Source organism: Melanotaenia boesemani, chromosome 2 (assembly GCF_017639745.1).
Source record: "Melanotaenia boesemani isolate fMelBoe1 chromosome 2, fMelBoe1.pri, whole genome shotgun sequence".
Lineage (NCBI taxonomy): Eukaryota > Metazoa > Chordata > Actinopteri > Atheriniformes > Melanotaeniidae > Melanotaenia > Melanotaenia boesemani.
Genome location: NC_055683.1, coordinates 33,664,078 through 33,680,933, shown reverse-complemented (window position 1 = coordinate 33,680,933; position 16,856 = coordinate 33,664,078). Strand labels below are relative to the sequence as shown.

The 16,856-nt window shown below is 39.6% G+C and overlaps 2 protein-coding genes across 4 annotated transcripts; one reads left to right on the top strand and one right to left on the bottom strand.

Annotated features, from left to right (window-relative positions):
- Positions 1-6,247: 6,247 nt before the first annotated feature.
- LOC121629825 (cytochrome c oxidase subunit 6A, mitochondrial) lies at positions 6,248-7,551 on the top strand. The gene is made up of 4 exons (XM_041969638.1): positions 6,248-6,391; positions 6,777-6,852; positions 7,125-7,267; positions 7,364-7,551. Exons 2-4 carry the CDS (start codon positions 6,777-6,779, stop codon positions 7,451-7,453), a joined length of 309 nt encoding a protein of 102 aa, XP_041825572.1. The 5' UTR covers positions 6,248-6,391; the 3' UTR covers positions 7,454-7,551.
- Positions 7,552-8,842: 1,291 nt separating this feature from the next.
- armc5 (armadillo repeat containing 5) lies at positions 8,843-16,641 on the bottom strand. Of its 3 annotated transcripts, none has more exons than XM_041969623.1 (8): positions 16,341-16,641; positions 15,718-16,103; positions 15,594-15,624; positions 15,392-15,502; positions 12,125-13,019; positions 11,286-12,019; positions 10,966-11,098; positions 8,843-10,790 (listed from the first exon to the last, which is right to left on the bottom strand). In XM_041969623.1, exons 2-8 carry the CDS (start codon positions 16,096-16,098, stop codon positions 9,335-9,337), a joined length of 3,741 nt encoding a protein of 1,246 aa, XP_041825557.1. In that variant the 5' UTR covers positions 16,099-16,103; positions 16,341-16,641; the 3' UTR covers positions 8,843-9,334. The 3 variants fall into 3 exon arrangements, with proteins under 3 accessions (XP_041825557.1, XP_041825543.1, XP_041825549.1); XM_041969609.1 differs by having other exon boundaries at positions 16,368-16,641; XM_041969615.1 differs by having other exon boundaries at positions 16,384-16,641.
- Positions 16,642-16,856: the final 215 nt, after the last annotated feature.

The window sequence follows — 16,856 nt, the reverse complement described above, 5'->3', positions numbered from 1 at the left end:
GGCTAATTTATCTAGAGAGGCGTAATATAACATCAGTTTGTGGAGACACATCTGGATGGCAGTTTCACTGTGGGCTGTTCTAGTTAAAACACTCTGTGCCCCTCTATACTGTACACCAACAAATGACACACTGTGTGTATTTGTGTTGTTTTATTCTCTTATTTAAGGATAAAATATGGGTTGTGACATTCATTTATACTGTGTTTCAGTTGATTATGCATATTTATCCTAAAAAATCAATGTGAACGATAGTAAATACTAGTACACTGGTCCCAGTTATTCTGCATAATGGTTTAAAGACATTAGATTAGATACTTCTTTTATATCACCTTAATAACTCTCTTATCCAATGAACATGTAAATCCATGGATAGTTTCCGCTTGGATCTAATTTTTTATTTTCCCTTTGTAGTATATACTGTATAACAGTTATATACTAATCTCATTTTATTCCACCCCTTGTATTTCTAATATCAAGTATTGTCATATGTATAGCACTTTTCACACAGTCGTCACAAAGTGCTTCACAAAGAAAGTAAGTTGAAAAAAAATCACAATCAAATAAAATACACTAAATAAAACGTGTAAATAGGAATATAAAATGTAATATCAGTCATAAGAGCTCAAGTCTAACTAAAAGCTTTTTGGAATAAAAATGTCTTCAGCTGCTTTTTAACCCTTTAAGGCCCGACCCATGAAAAATGGTCAGAAAAGTCCAAATCTTTTTTAATATGAGGTCTTTATTTGGCCCTTTAAAAAATTTAACAAAAAATGTACTTTTTTTTCGGTATATTTACCATTTAGTACCATGTGAGATTTCAAAATTATTATATGTGGTTTTCTGCTTCCTGGTATCTATTAGGTGGCAGAAGACAGGTATCAGATTGTTTTCAACAGGATTTTGTGCTAAGTTTTTACCATAAAGTGATGCAAAATGTCTCAGAAACTGTATTTCTCAGATATGTCACGTTGGGCTCTTAGGGGTTCAAAATATCTATAAAAGTCTTGAACTATTATTATTATTATTATTATATCTTTTATCTTTGTGAGAGAGAAACAACATTTTATTTCTCCTGTATGTCTGTTGCATAGCAAATTGATAATAAGTATTTGAATGTTGCGTCTTCAATCTTTGAAGTTGTGGGACACCAGAATCACCTCCTCAAGTTGCTGCTTGGATGTATACTGCCCCCCACCTTTGTTTTAAGGATGCTCCACAGGTTTTCAATAGGGTTGAGGCCAGGGAATAGTGGTCACATCCTTTCTGCCTATACCGACAGCAGCCAAAGATTTAGTGGTATCTTTCTTGCATGAGGTGTTGTCTTTACTGCAGAAAGAATAGATCTTGATTTTATGCCATGGCAGGAAATGGTCAGTTAGAAATTTAAAGTATTTTGAAGATATAATTTTGATACCCTTGACCAGCCTAAAGGGTCCCTCCATCTCAGGCATATTTAAGCCCAAATCTTCACTCCACCACTATCTTGCTGACGTCACAGCATTGTTGGGACATGGTGGGCATCCACTATCCATCCAAAACTGTATCCATCTGGACCGTGCAGTGTAGCATCAGTTTGAAAATTAGTCTTCATGTATTTCTGAGCCCACTGCAAGCATTTGTCTTTGTGAGCATTGGCTGAAAAAAAGCTTTATGTATAGCTGCAGCCGCTGTGGTATCATACATGAAGAGGTTCTTGGGATTCCAGACACAAGCACCTTCAAATACCTGCTTGTTGTTCATCAGCGGTTTACCTGATGGAGACTTTTCTTGATTTGCTCTTATCTGAATAAACCGTTTGCTCTCTGAATCACATACATACATGTTTAACAATACAATGATCTCACTAAAGTTTTTGTGAAATGTCTGGTGATTTAATTTCTTTTACAAATTTCATACTTTTTATTTGCAGAAGGTCTTTTCCACCAGACTGCTTGGAAACTGTGACTTACTTTATAATGTGGACAACTTCCTTGAGTAGTTTCCCTTTCATTTAACTCACCTGGGAAACTAATGAAACTGTTTGAAATTGTTGTCAGTGATCTAAACAGAGAGGATAAACATAAATCTTCCACAAAAAACTAAAACCGAAACATTTAATGAACTGAAATCCTACCTGCAGAATCATTTGGAGCATAGAGTACAAAAGGTCTGTTGTTGGCTGAAGCTGAAGGAGAATCAGCATTATGTTTTATACTCACGTGACAGGCTTAAAGCATTTTGGAGTTATAATGAATGAGGGTTTTAGACATTGGAAAATGTGCAGAAAGAAAATATGGCAACAAATTATCAGCTGTTTGGTAAAATTTTAGCTTAACCCTTTAATGCTGTGTGTATCATGTTTGGAATAGTTTCTGAGACTTTCTGATCACTTAACAGTAAAAACTTTGCTCAAAACCTTTTTGAAGACTATTTGATACTTGCCTTCTTCTCCTTAGTTGATACCTGTTGCACTACAATAATGTTGAGATATCACACTGTAATAAATGGTAAATTTTGGGTCAGGTTTTACTGGGGGCTACAAATTTGCAGATCAATAATTTGGTCTCTGAAGAAATGAAAACCAATGTACATTTTCTTCTCTGTGAACGTCTAGTTGTAACACTTCCAGGCAACAAAATACCCAGAAATTTTAAGTAAAGCAGTACACAACTTGCTGTTCTATTTGACTAATGACTGCATGGCCCCTGATTCTCTTGACTTGAACAGTTTCATGGTAAATAAACACAAACCCCAGTAAAATAATCAGATTTACTCCTCGTAAACTACAGCAACGGTAAGTTTGATTTATTCAGCCTGGGGAATGGAACAGTAGTGTTTTTTTTTTTCTTCCAGCTTGTGAAAGACTATGCTCCACCTTCAGGGGGCTTAATATTAGTGTCGAGCTCCATGTAGCATACAGACTAAGGGAAAGACAAAGACCTACAGAGCGATCCTGCTGGCACTGCAGGAAATCTGTTGACATTAATTCACCTTCCTAGACAAAACAGTATATTAAGGGAATGAAGACATTATAGAGACAAATTGTACTTCATCTGGGATTTTTTTTTTTTTTTTTAAACTATATACTAGCCAGAGCAGAATATTGGCTGTTTTGTCAGAGATAGCATCAATATGATTAAGGGGAGGTTATTGTGTGAGAAAAAGTTAATTAAATTAAACAAATATATCGACAGATGAATTCACAAGATGTGCATTCTTTATTTTAAAGACCAAGTTGGTAGGTGGGAGTTTCCACTGATTATGTTTTCAAGGCTGGCAGCCGAATGTCAGCGGCACTCAACATTTCCACTTACATGTTGAACTGAAAATTAAAAAATATACCTGAAACAAGTCACATAGTGTAAAACTTGGGAGCAGCACTTATAGTACGTGTCTCTGTCAGACAGTTAGTAAACATCTAAAGGATGACACTGTAGGCCCTTCATTTACTCCGTCTGCACAGTACTTGCATGTGTGATGGACAGTATCCTGAAGTTTCACTAGAGAAACTTTGCATGTGACACCAAATATCCTGCTGTAGTTATGAATGGTTCAAGTTCAAGTTTCTATTCCTACCTAAAACATCCTGAGAGAGTTTGCATAACAAACATCAGAGAAATGGTTGCCATGACGCTGTAGATTCAATAAAGAGCTAAGATGTGAGCCACTCTGAAGTGCCCACAAATAAAGAAAGCTTTGGCTTTATGAGGGGGAGACAGGTCTGGGCTTCTCAGACTGGCTGAGACTGCCGTCGCCTCAGGCCAACCTCACACACACTTACTGCATCACACACAATCAACAGTTGTCTTTCTCCTGGCATGAAAAATGTACAGACTGTGCAGGTGTGAAGGGATGTTGTGAAGGTTAAAAGTACCTCAATTCAGTTTGCAAACCTTTTTTTTTTTATCAATAAAACAATTCACTCAAATTGGAAGATGATTTTATTGCATTATTCTAACGAAGTTAGATGTGTTGAAGTAGAGTTTACTCATTCTCTCTTGTGCACTTTGCTGTGTTGAGTCTGCAGCATTTCCTCCTGCTGTTGTGTGTGTGTATAAACGTCATTCCCATCTGAAAAACTGAAGACTTTTTGAATGGGTTCATTCTCTGTGTGGTTGTCAATCATTTTGCAAAAAGAAAGTACTCACATGTAATGACAATACTGACATGGTTATGCTTTATGCAGCTGAGACAAAGCAAAGGAAAAGTTAAATCATCTACAAAGTCATTATTCATTATATGAAGAATATAAGCTGTGTCTGTATAAAAAAAAACTGGCATTTGTCCGGCTGCTGTTCATCCACAATCATAGTGTTGAACCAATAAAAAGATTAGTTTCCATCCTTGAATTCAAATATTGCAATGCTGTAGAATCAGGTGGATTGGGAAACACATATCCCATATATCTAAGTAAAACTTTAAATTTGCATGTAAATATTCACAAAAGTCTATTTAGCAATGAAGCTATAAGTTAATTAACTTATTTAGAGTTTATTTGAATTTATGTTTCCTGAGGTCCAGCAGCACATGCAAACATCTTTGTATCTGTTAGTGCATCATGTCCTCAGACTGAGATGGTGTTTGCCTCTGCTCACAAAAACACAAGAGCTAGACGTTTAGACGGGCTGCTTGCATGCCTGACTGACATCACTGCTGGCTCTCTGTACCGTCTGCACTGCTGCTTGAAGCTGTCCAGACGGAGATGACAAAGTCCTGTGTGAAAAGTGACACTCAAGGGGGGCAGAATAAGTCTAACAAGTGCATTTTTGTGTGGATAAAGATCATGAAAACAGTAAAATAAAAATAATAATATTTTTTTTATGCTTTTGAAAGTGCTAGAACGTTTCTTTTAAATACCAAACCGTCACTGCAGCAGGACAAGGAGCAACTGTGTGGAGGAGAATCTGTATAGCTGAGTGAGCAAAGTCCTAAAGGAAAGTTTCAGAGGAATTATGCACTGACAGCAACATTACCCCATCTGGTGGACAGCTCACTTCATTGTTCACTTCTATCAGTGCAGAATTCCTGTCCCACTGACTGCCACACAGCCCCACGGCAGAATATTTACACACAACATTGTTAACAAGATGTCCTTGTCCTGTCTCTTAGTGATCTTTGAGTTTTTGCCAAACAAGTGAATTTTAATGCATCCACATACAGAATATCTGGCTTTTAGAAGAGAGACTCATGGTCATGGTATTTTATCCATTTTTCCACTTCTCAAATAAATAAATAATAACACTGGTCATAAAGGGATGGACATGGTCAGCAACAATACTTAAGTAAGCTGTGGTGGTTAAACCAGGCCACGTTGATACTAAGGGGGCCAAAGTGGTCATTACACACCAATACACCACCACCAGCCTGAAGGGTAGACACAAGCCAGGATGGATTCATGTTTTCATGATGTTTCCAGCACGTTTTGAGCTGACATCTGAATGTGGAGCTGAAACGGAGACTCATCAGACCAGCAACGTTTTTCCATCTTCTGTTGTCCAGTGTTGGTGAGTGTGTGTGAATTTCAGTTTCCTGTTCTTAGCTGACAGGAGGCACCCGGTGTGGTCTTCTGCTGCTGTAGCCCATCTGCTTCAAGGCTGGACGTGTTGTGTGTTCAGAGATGCTATTCTGCAGACTTTGGTTGGAACCAGTGCTTATTTGACTTTTCTGCTGTCTTTCTATCATCTCCAACCAGTCTGCCCATTCTCCTCTGACCTCTGACATCAACAAAAAATTCTGGTCCTGACAACTGCTGCTTACTGGATATTTTCTCTTTTTCAGACCATTCTATGTAAACCCTGGAGATGGTCGTGTGTGGAAATCCTAATAGATCAGCAGTTTCTGAAATACTCAGACCAACAACTATGTCACGTTCAAAGTCACTTAAATCCACTTTCTTCCTCATTCTGATGTTCAGTTTGAACTTCATCAAGCTTTCTTCATATCACTCAACAAGAATGTGGATATGTTGTTAGAAAAAAATATTTATTTTCATTTATATGTTTTCAAAAAGACAAGGCATCAGTGGCTAAAATATGCAACTTTGTGATGTGAGTGGTCATTTATTCTCTGCTGGAAACTGACCATTAATAACATTAATCCATTAAAACAATTAATGTGAAATAATGTGAATTTCCACCTCTTTTTCTCATTTCTTTAAAATCCATCCAGTTTGCCCTCCACAGCACCTCCTCCCTCATTCCTGATGTCACGCATCAGCCTGCATTTGCACTTGCCCAAATATAAACTAAGTTTCTTGGCCCAATGACAGATTGTAATGGGGAGGAGTCTGACACAGTGAGTTCAACTTAGGACGGACTGAAGGACAAACACACAGCAAGGAGGATTTGTTGGAATAAATAAGAGGACAACAAAGCAGATATTAAAACTCACTGAGCATTATTTGCCTGAAAAAGTAAGTTTTTGCCACATTTTTTGCCATAATCTCACTGGTACAGAGCTAACACCTTTCTCACCATACTGTAACACTAGTAGGCCCTAGTAGGCTCAATCCTAGTCCTCTACGTTGTTTATTTTAGACAGTTTGCTTTCTTGAAGGACAGTTTTCTAGTAAAAAAATATGTAAATAACTTTAAAATTAATCTTTAACATTTGCAGTGTTATTAATTTGCAATCTCTGTGATTGTTTGTGACCTAATGCTGAGCTCATAAAGACATGAAATTACATTAAAGCTTAACTTTATCATAGTCAGCAGGTATATGTGTACAATAGAGAAAGCTGTACATATCAACATCCTTAACTCTTGTAAAACTTTCTTAATTATACTACTGTTCTGCAGATGTCTCTGTCTTCAGCCACCTTGGCCGCTCGTCGGGTGCTTGTTGCAGCGTCACAGTCAAGCCATGAGGGAGGAGGTGAAAGCGTCTTTACTGACCTTCTGAACCAAATACAGCCAGATTATTTAAAAGCCTCCAGATTAAAGCACTCGCTTGCAAAATCGCCACTAAAATACACAGTCTGATTCTTCTGTTAAATATTAACTGATATTGCTGCGGAACTGGCAGCCAGCCTGCATATCCATACCCCTGGCAAATACTCAGGAACTAAGCATTAAAGAAACAACAAACCCTCACAACCCTTTGTCTCCTTGTTGCAGTCATGAATGTATTTGTTGTTTTTTCAACAGCAAGAACCTGGAAGATACTGACTTTTGTTTTGGCCCTTCCTGGTGTTGGCGTCTGCATGGTTAACGCTTACATGAAGATGCAAGAGAGCTCACACGCACAGCCGGAGTTTGTGCCATATCCTCACCTGCGTATCCGTACCAAGGTGAGTCTAGTGGAAACTTATCAAAAGCCTATCTGCAACAACTTCTAATTATTTTCACCACAAGATGTAATAACACATTGATATGACTCCTTCCAGAAATTCCCCTGGGGTGATGGAAACCATACTCTGTTCCACAACTCTCATACCAATGCCCTACCGGACGGCTATGAGAGCTCCAATCACTAAAGATCAGTTCTCATCAGTGACCTGCTGCATGCCTTAAACTCCAATCTTCAGTGCACTTGCTTAGCAAAGGACAAGCAATAAAAACACTTTTAACTGTATTACATTTAAAAGTCACTTCATTTCTTTATTTTCAGAGAAGCACCTAATTTTATCAATACTCACAATGTTTGTGTTCATGCATTTGGTGTTGAGATGAGTGCGTTTACACGTTAATATCCAGATCAACAACTTAAAGTGTTAAAAGCAGAAAGCACTGAATATGTTAAAATCCTGTATATGTGGGCTTTAAAACATTTGTTTAATAAATTTTTATATTAAAAATATATTTAATACATTTATATTAATCATGTCTGATAAAATTTCTGACAGGAGAGGCTGCTGTGGATTTTAAAAGAAAATAAAAATAACGATTTATATTTAATATATTATACTGTATATTTTTAGCTGTTTATGCAGCCATAAAGTTGTACATAATATAGTCAAAAAGGACACGTTGTTCATAAAATTATAGTCCAAGTGGATAAGAAATCATGAAAACAACTAAATGTAAATCTGGAGGTAAACTTTCCAGAAACAGCACAGTCTTGTGATTCATTGTCAAAGTTTGAAATATTTAGTTTAATTCAGTTAAAAGAAAATCGCACTTTTTTTTTTACTATAAATTCATGCTTTAAATATAGATAATTATTTTCCAATACTTCATTCTGGTTCACAATAATTTAAATAACCATTGCATATGGGTAATTATCAAAAAACAGTTCCTAAATCTATTAAAATGTGGAGTTGTGAGCAATTCTGTGAAAAGTGGGGTGCACCTAGGTGAGCCAATGCAAAACATCTGGACTCCTGAAATTACAATCGTCTAGCAATCCCAATTCACAGTAACATTAAGGAGGAGGAGCACGAGAAGCTCAAATAGAAGAAGTTTTAGCTGAAGCATTTGGGGCACAAACCCAAACTAGGAAAAGGGCAAACGGGCAAAGTCTGAGGAACAGCTCTACTTTCCAGCTAGAACAACTGCTTCTAAAGTGTTTTCTAACCATTAGCAATGTAGCCTATACTGCCACTATCTGCCATTTTACAGCAGTTTGCTCACTTTAAACCACTAAAAAGAAACATTAGATTTATATTTTTCTTTTGTGGCTTTAAATATTTCTTCAGGTGTGCTTTGCTGGTGAATGAAACCCAGCCATCATCTCCATCTCCGCGCAGTCTGCTGTAGCAGGACCCAAAACGCTTCAGGGAATATTCTGATGTTTATTTCCTGTTCATTTGACAGGTCAATTAATAAGATACAGTATGTTAGCAAGCTAACACTTGCCTGGGTGAAACTCTTAGATTGATTTTTTTTTTCCAAACACAACAAAAACAAAAAACCATGAAAGCAGATTGATGTTCCAACATTATGTTTAGTGAAATAAATTTAGAACAGACAGCTGAAACTTATATCCTGTATATCTATTCCATATCATTTCTATGTACAAAATAAACAAACCCACCATAAATCCAGCTACATGACATTTATCAAATGTACTGTTCTCATCCGCTCAAATGTTTTCCAAATAAAAAATTTAAATTAAAATGACAGTATAAATGCCATTGGAAAATAATCAAATGAGACAAAAATATAACATAAATGTGTCATGAAGGGATAGGCTTTAATTACATCAAAACTCAAAAGTGTCAAGATTCTGGGAATAAAAAAAAAAAAAAGAAAATTCCTTGCTTTAGCCCTGAAGAAATTCATCTGTTTTCCAGGAAATCAAGCTGTATTAGGAAAAACAAAACAATGGCAACTCTAGAAGTTCAATAACTTGGCTCTAACTTGTACTGGCCTTTGAAATTAATCCAGTCCTTCCAGTCAATGTGTGCCCCCTTTGCTCATTTCAGAGCTGCTGAGGTGAGCCATATCAGGTCCCGTTTGAGAGTTTCTATACAGTCCACCTCTCTGGCAAGTCTGCGAAGGCAATCCCCAGCAACGGAAGAGGAAAAAAATGGCTGAGGACAGTTCTGACAGCCCAGCAGCAAGGTCAGGCAGGCCCTACCCAGTGTTGGATAGCTATACCGTTGAGAAAACCAGTACAACTGGGGCAGTAAAGCAGCCAGGGCTTCAACTGCAACAACAGTTACTGAAGAACCAGAACCCTGAGCTGCTGGTTTCACACTTTGCAGCAAGTCCTTTGGTCCTAATGACAACTTTTCTGGCTCGAGTGATTTGTCTGTTGAAGCACACACTGATTTAGAGACAGAAGTGACTCTTTTGATTGTGTTTTTGTCTAAAGCTGCATTCAGTCCTGTGATTTTTTGTATCGTTTCAACAACGGAAGTTATCTTCGTCTCCATTTCTTGTAGTGAACTGTTCAGTTTCTTTGTCAGTCCAGTCAGCTCCAACTCAGATGTCTGACAAGCCAGGCTCTCCTTAGCAGACTTGGGGAAATCTTGGTCCATTTTAGGTACAGTCTTTTCAGCGTTGTCCTCTGTTGGAGCTGACACACCTTCACTAGAAGCCTTGGAGTAGCAGGACAAAAGACGTGACACACAGAGATCCTCCAACTCTGTCTGTAGTTCATTTACCAAAAACCTGCAGGCTCCAATCATCATCTCACCTAAAGGTGTTTTCTGGAAACCCAACTCGTCTGAGAGCTCCTCTGCTTCATTTTGGCAAACATCCAACACATCAAAGGCCATTGTGTCCAAAATCTGACACTGCTCTCTCCTCCCTCCTTCCTTGTCCTTTGCTGTTTCAGTGTCTTTGCTGATGCGACACCCATGCAGGTAATGCAGCACCGGCAGTAACATTCCTGCGCTAACATCTTTGATATGAATGGCTTCTTCTGCATTGCTCTGAGATTCACCAAACCCACCCCTTAACAGAGCCCTAAAGTATTCGGAGCCAACGCTATCTGTGCCCTCTGCCCCAGCCACAGCCTCCCTATTGGCTGGGACTTGGGTTCCATCATCCAGCAGCAAGACCAGGTCAAAGTTTGAGTTACCATAAGGACATATGTCAGCTAGGCGTGGCTTTTTCAAGGGAGGGGGTGAATCTTTGTCAATATTACGGGCTGAAGGTGTTGTGAATGGATTTGTTTTTCTTTTGGCAAAGTCAGTTTTAATCGTAACTGTCAGAGCAGACAGGCATCCAATCAAGAGAGAGAAGTACAGAGAACGGAGCTGAGAAGTCAGACCTGAATGTGGTGAATTAAACAGGTCAGAGAGCAACTGTTCACACTCTGTACGGTCTTCATCCACCTCGTCATCAGTGTCACAGCCAAGGCGCTGCAAAGCCACAAGCAGCCCGCCACTATCCAGAAGAAGCTTCCTCAACAGGGATTTGTTGCTGTTGGAAGATGAAAAAATATATAAAGTCATCAATGGTCACTTTCAACGGTACATGAAAGTTTCCTCAAAGCAAATCAGATACTACAAGAATAACAAGAGCAAGCAACAAATAATTCACAAACCAAGTTTAAGTAAATAAGCGAATCATATTCAGAAATATATCTAATATTCACCTGCAGATAAAGGGCAGAGAAAGTGCACAGTTCATCTTGTCCGACTCTGAGCCTGATAGCATCACATGTGCAAGAACACCCGAGCCAAACCCAGACTCGCACTGCACACGCAGATTATTCAGAAGAGCAGTACCTAAAACATTAGCACATCGTTACAAACTGTTCCTGAATAAAATGTAAAGTTTTTTCAAGTATTAAGATCTGATACAGTTAGCAAATTAACCAGTAACGAATACCATATATAGAATACCATATATAGAATACCATTTAGTGCCAAATAATGCCTCTCAGCTTTTCTGAACCTGTGGTGTTCATCTTACCCAGCTGTTTAACTTTGTCTTTAACTCTGTCGGTCCGCTTTTCACCTCCCTCTAATCCCCCTCCTCTTTGGCAGAGATGGTGGCGAATCAGTGCTACAGAGCCGGTTCGAACCAGTGCCTGCAAACAATTTGGGTTGCAGCTCAGCCTGCAAAGCATACGGAAACACCTGCTGCTGGGGTCCTGGTGCTGAGTGAGGTAGTACAGCAGGCCGGACATGACGCCTGAGCTGACCAGAGCGGCACTTGGGTCGCTGGCGTGGGAGAACCGTGACAGCAGTAGCAGGATGGGAGACTCAGGCGTCCAGGGCTCTGGGTGATATGGGTGATGGTAAGTCGTTGACCGAGGTATGGAAGGAGGGGTGTCAAGAGTGACTTTAGTTAGGGAAGTCATTGAGGGAGCCCTTCTCCTTTTCTGTGAGGATGAGAACTTTGATGGAGAGAGAGGTGTTTGGGTAGTTTTATTAGGCGAGGAAAGGGTCTGAGGCGTGATTGAACTGGAGGATGATGAAGATGAAGAGGAAACAGGGGAATGCAGAGCTGCCTTTTTAGGTGTTACAGAGACAGCAGAGTTGGATGAGTTCTTGAGAGAGGAAATGGAATATGGGTTCGGGGATGATGTTTGAGGAGATGATGATGATGATGGGACCTGAGGACTCCCCCATTCCCCATCAACACTGGAAGCATCCAGCAGGTCTCCTTCAGAAGATATCAATCCTTCAGACAGCAACCAGGACCTGGAGAGAGCATCAGAGATGTACATAAATGACACCATTCACTGAGAAAATGTTGTTTTTTGTTTGTTTTTTTTTAAATAAAGCCGCACATTTTAATTTTCATACCTGAGACTTAGAAAGCTTGATGAACATAGACCTTGTTCTCTACCAGTCTCCTCCTTCTTGTATCCCTCTGGAGGGGGAAAGTCAAAAGAATCTAAACCTGAGGAGAGAAAGAGCTCCGTGGAAGACATGCTGGTGGTGAAGCTCACATCCATTTTTTCAACTATCTGCTCCTCCTCTCTGGTGAGCTTCACTAACTGTGCAACAAGAAGAGGGACCAGCCCAAACTCTTGCAACTGCTCCATGGCAGATTCATCAAAAACAAAGTCAACACAGGCCAGAATAGCTAGCCTGGACAGTGGGTGACTCTGATGAGCAGATAAGAAGCCTGTTAGCACCTCCAACCCACCACTGTCTTTGACCTTGGCCCGATTCACTGCTTCTTTGCAGCACAAGCAGAGAGCCTTAAGGAAGACTCCTGACTTCAGTGGATCCTTTTTAACCTCCTCAACAAATTTCTGAATGACCCCCAGGGATCCCACAAGAGGTCGCAGGCAACCTTGGGAGCACATGTTAGCCAGTGTTTTGAGTGCAAGCTCTTCAAAGGGTGTACCCGAGTCCCCTGATGCCATGACACCAAGCTGAGCCAGGACCCCAGAACGGGACACTTCCCTGGCACATTCAACACCACAGCCCCGGGTCAGCTCATGGAGGGTCTTTAATGCCGCCCTCCTCAAAATCTGGGGATATTCTGGAGCAATGAGAGGAGCAAGAGCAGATAATGTCCCTTGAGTGAGCAGTGAAAGGCGGTTTGAGGGGGAATCTGAGAGGTAGAGAAGAGCCCGAGCAGCTGACTGAGCACACTCCAGTTTGGGACTGGGATCTGTGGGTGGAGCAGCTGTGGGAGAGGATGAGGCAGAGGACAGGGACACGCTCAGGAGAAGAAGAGGAACACCACCTAGAAGGAAAAAAAAGAGAAAAATTAATAATAAAAAATAAATAAATAATACAGATGCAAAACATGTTTCAGAGATCAGATTAAAGGTCCAAACATTTATAAATGTTACTTTGGTCTGGATTAAAGTGTTTTCTTTAATTCACTGATTATGAATTAGAATAGCAAAAGGAAGCTGAAATCATCCACCCTATAAAATGTTTAATTATGAAAATAATGTCCCTGTTTGTAAACGACTAATAATTTATTTATTAATTTCAACTAAAAAAACGCTGAGGTAATGCTGTTAAAAGCCATCTGCACCAGACGTCATTGACCTTTCCTCCCTGGCCCCACATGAAAAACCCAGCATCACTAAGTTTAAAAATGGACCGCCAGCAAAAACCTTGACAAGTAAGTAAATGTTTATTTATATAGCACCTTTTAAAAAAAATTCCAAAGTACTTCACAATAAAACACAAAAACAAACCAGGACACATCAAAACAAATAAAACTAAGCTAAATCAAGTTTAAAAAGATGTGTTTTTAGCTGCTTTTTAAAAGAGATCACTGAGTCTGCAGATCTCAGGCTGAGAGGAAGGGATTCCAGAAGGAGGGAGTCACTGCTGCAAAGGCTCTGTCACCTTTGGTTTTCAGCTGTGTTTGCTTCACAATCAGCACACCGTGATCACATGATCTCAGGGACCTGCTGGGAATGTATGGCTGCAAATGGTCATGAATATAAACTAGTGCCTGATCATTTAAAGCTCTATATGTTAAAAGCAGAATTTTAAAATGCACTCTGTAATGAATAGGGAGCCAGTGCAGCTGGATTAGTATATAGGGGTGACATGTGAATGCTTGGAAGATTTTGTTATTAACCTTGCAGCTGAATTCTGGACAACCTGAAGATGTTGCAGAGATTCTTTACTTAAACATGTGAAAAAAGCGTTACAATAGCCGAGACATGAAAATAAGGCATGAACGATCATCTCCATCTCAGATTGTGAGACAAAGGAGCTCAGCTTGGCAATATTTTTAAATGATTAATACAAGAATGAGCAAGCGTTTCAATATGAGCATCCAAAGAGAGAGCAGGGTCACAAGTTACCCCAAGGTTCCTGATTGAGGGCTTAATAAATGAGGCAAATGGGACAAGACCCTCAACTATCTTTAGGAGAAATCTGTCAGGTGCACAAACAAGGACTTCAGTTTTTGTATTGTTCAGTTGCAGAAAGTTGTCATTCATCCAACTCCTGACAGCATCCAAACACCCAAGAAAGATCTGTCTCTTTAAAACATCCCGAGGTTTAAAAGAAATATATAACAAAATAAGATCAGCATAAAAATGCATAAATATCTTTAAAAGAGCCTAAAATATGCTGCAGAGGGAGAAGATATAAACCAATTTAGTAGCAGCCACAAAAAATGATCTTCCAGACAGATTTGAACAAAACCATGTCAAAGAATATCCTGATACTTTAACCCAGTGTTTTAGCCTGTGGAGCGAGGCGGGATGATCGACAGTGTCAGAAGCCGAGGTCATGCCCAACAACAATAACACGAAACAATGGCCTGCATCACTCTGCATCAAGATGTCGCTGGAGACTCTGAGAGGGGCTGTTTCAGTAATAAGTCCTACAACAACCAGACTGAAAATGATGAAGGATTCTGTTTATCTAATGTAGCTGTACGCTGCTTTGCAACTACTTTTTCTGAAATCTTAGAAATAAATGGAAAGTTTGAAATTGGTCTGTAGCTGCTAAAAACAGAAGGATTAGGCTTTGTTTTTGTTTGTTTTTTTCAAGTGAATGGATGACAGCATCCTTGAAATAATCAGGGACTTGATTGATGATTAAATCATGTTTTTTTCAGCTGAGGTAGTTGTCAAAAAAATCAAGTCCCACCTGTCTCGACGCCACCTGGAAAAAGTGATTCACGCTTTTATTAGCACCCTCCTGTACTATTATAGCTTGCTTTTCCTTGGAATTCAGTCTCATGCCTACAGCTGGTACAGATTTTCTACTGGTACAAACAAAGGAGGGCTTTGTTTGAACCAGTATGTACCAAACTCCAGTTTTAGTGGCTTCCATTCATCTACAAATCCACTGTAAGATTATTTTTTGTTTTCAAGTGTCTCAATGGTCTTAACCATTTTTTCATTTTTCTGATCATCGTGTGCTATTAGATCAGTTGACCTTATGCTTTAAACAAAACGTAAAACATTTTATAAATTCTTAGAAGACGAGGTCTTCTCAGTTTTCACACATATGTGAATTCTGTGTAATACAGTCTGCTTTCCTAATGCTCTGAGAGTGTAATCATATTGCATTATTAGTCCGTGCATGAATACAATTTTAATTATGTAAGGAGACACAGCAACATTTCATAATTACCAGCAGAGTGGATGAGTGCTGAGCTTTCTGGATCCATGGCCAAATTTCCCAAAGCCCGGGCTGCTCGGTTCTGGACCGTCTCCATGGCTACATTTTTCTTCATGATGTCCACTGAAATTGTTAAGAAAAATGTGTATATATGCTACTCACTGTAATATCATGGGTTGCAAAGATAAACCGATCAAATGCAATCACCACTTACCCAAAATATTGATTCCACCCAGTTTACGAACCTATAGTGAAATATATTGTAATGTTAGCCATTTCAAACAGTGCTTTCATTAAGATATTGATGATTTCATCCTCTATTATTCTTTTCCTCTCACCTCCAAGCGTGTCTCCAGCTCAGTGCAGCAGTTGGCCAAGATGCTAAGAGCCAGGTCCAGAGTTTTCCTCGAGCACTCTGGGTGTTTGAGCAGATTCAACAGGGGTCGGAGACCACCCTGACCTCTGAATCTGGCAATGCCGGCCTTGCCACTCTTGATGTGCTGCGTCCGTATAGCAACTAGGGCTCGCCACTGATAGACTCTAGATCTCTTGTCCATTTCTCTGAGACCACCAGAATCTACATGGTTTTCAGTACCTGATCCAGGTTTGTGGAGGTGAGCCAAGCACCAGGTCAAAGATGACTCCGGTAATAATGGTTGCCCCTCTACGGGGGGTACTCTCGAGTGCTTCCAGTCATCTTTCACAGGTGATGCAGCCATGTCCCCTAAGACAGGCAGGTGATGGTTAGGCTTATATTTTCACTATCCTTTGCTCAGGTGTTAAAAACAGCGTTGTACATCACTGGGCACGTCCAGTGAGATACGAACAAATAAATTAGCATAGATCTTCATTTTAAATTGCTAACTAATCACTGCTCGTGTGAAAATATACGGTTTTAAAGAAAATAATGAATTTCCTCTAAAGTTTTTGTTAAAACAATGTGTTCAGAAACTATGGTTACCGGCACGAAAAATTAAAGTTGTACCACCTGACGCCGCACTTACTGATGGGAAATGAAGTTCACAACTTCGGTCCACTCCCTAAAAAAACAGGCCTACATCGTGAGAAGGCCGAACACGCGTTATTCTACATAATGGACGTGTATTTGCTCAGTATAACACATCTTTGTACATCTACTGACGAAATAAAACTCTATTTCATCAATGTTTTGATACCACTGGCAGAATAAAATTTGTGAAACAAAATGCAATCGCCTGTGTTAGCCGCTAACGCCATCTTTAGCCAAACAACAAAACATGGGCGGACGTGGGACGGAGCAAGAAGTGAAGAGGAGGATCGCTTACATATATTTTGGGACTTGTAGTTTAAAAACTGTTGCCTTGTGGCGCCATCTATACATTTTGTGCCTTCTGAGAACTCCATTACCCATGACAACGATGAAACTAAGCTTGCGCCAAGCACGTTAACGCGTTTAGGGATTGTAGTTCGTTTCAGACTTCATAATGCTCAAATGCAT

What these genes read in the sequence shown, in the direction of transcription:
- LOC121629825 (XM_041969638.1), top strand. Translation starts at nt 6,777, where the DNA reads ATGTCTCTGTCTTCAGCCACCTTGGCCGCTCGTCGGGTGCTTGTTGCA. An exon ending in GTCAAGCCATGAGGGAGGAG is followed by an intron (nt 6,853 to 7,124) that starts GTGAAAGCGTCT and finishes TTTTTTCAACAG; the next exon opens with CAAGAACCTGGAAGATACTG. An exon ending in ACCTGCGTATCCGTACCAAG is followed by an intron (nt 7,268 to 7,363) that starts GTGAGTCTAGTG and finishes GACTCCTTCCAG; the next exon opens with AAATTCCCCTGGGGTGATGG.
- armc5 (XM_041969623.1), bottom strand. Translation starts at nt 16,098, where the DNA reads ATGGCTGCATCACCTGTGAAAGATGACTGGAAGCACTCGAGAGTACCC. An exon ending in AGCACTCATCCACTCTGCTG is followed by an intron (nt 13,020 to 15,391) that starts GTAATTATGAAA and finishes TTTTCCTTCTAG; the next exon opens with GTGGTGTTCCTCTTCTTCTC. An exon ending in AGACAAAGTTAAACAGCTGG is followed by an intron (nt 11,099 to 11,285) that starts GTAAGATGAACA and finishes CTAATGTTTTAG; the next exon opens with GTACTGCTCTTCTGAATAAT.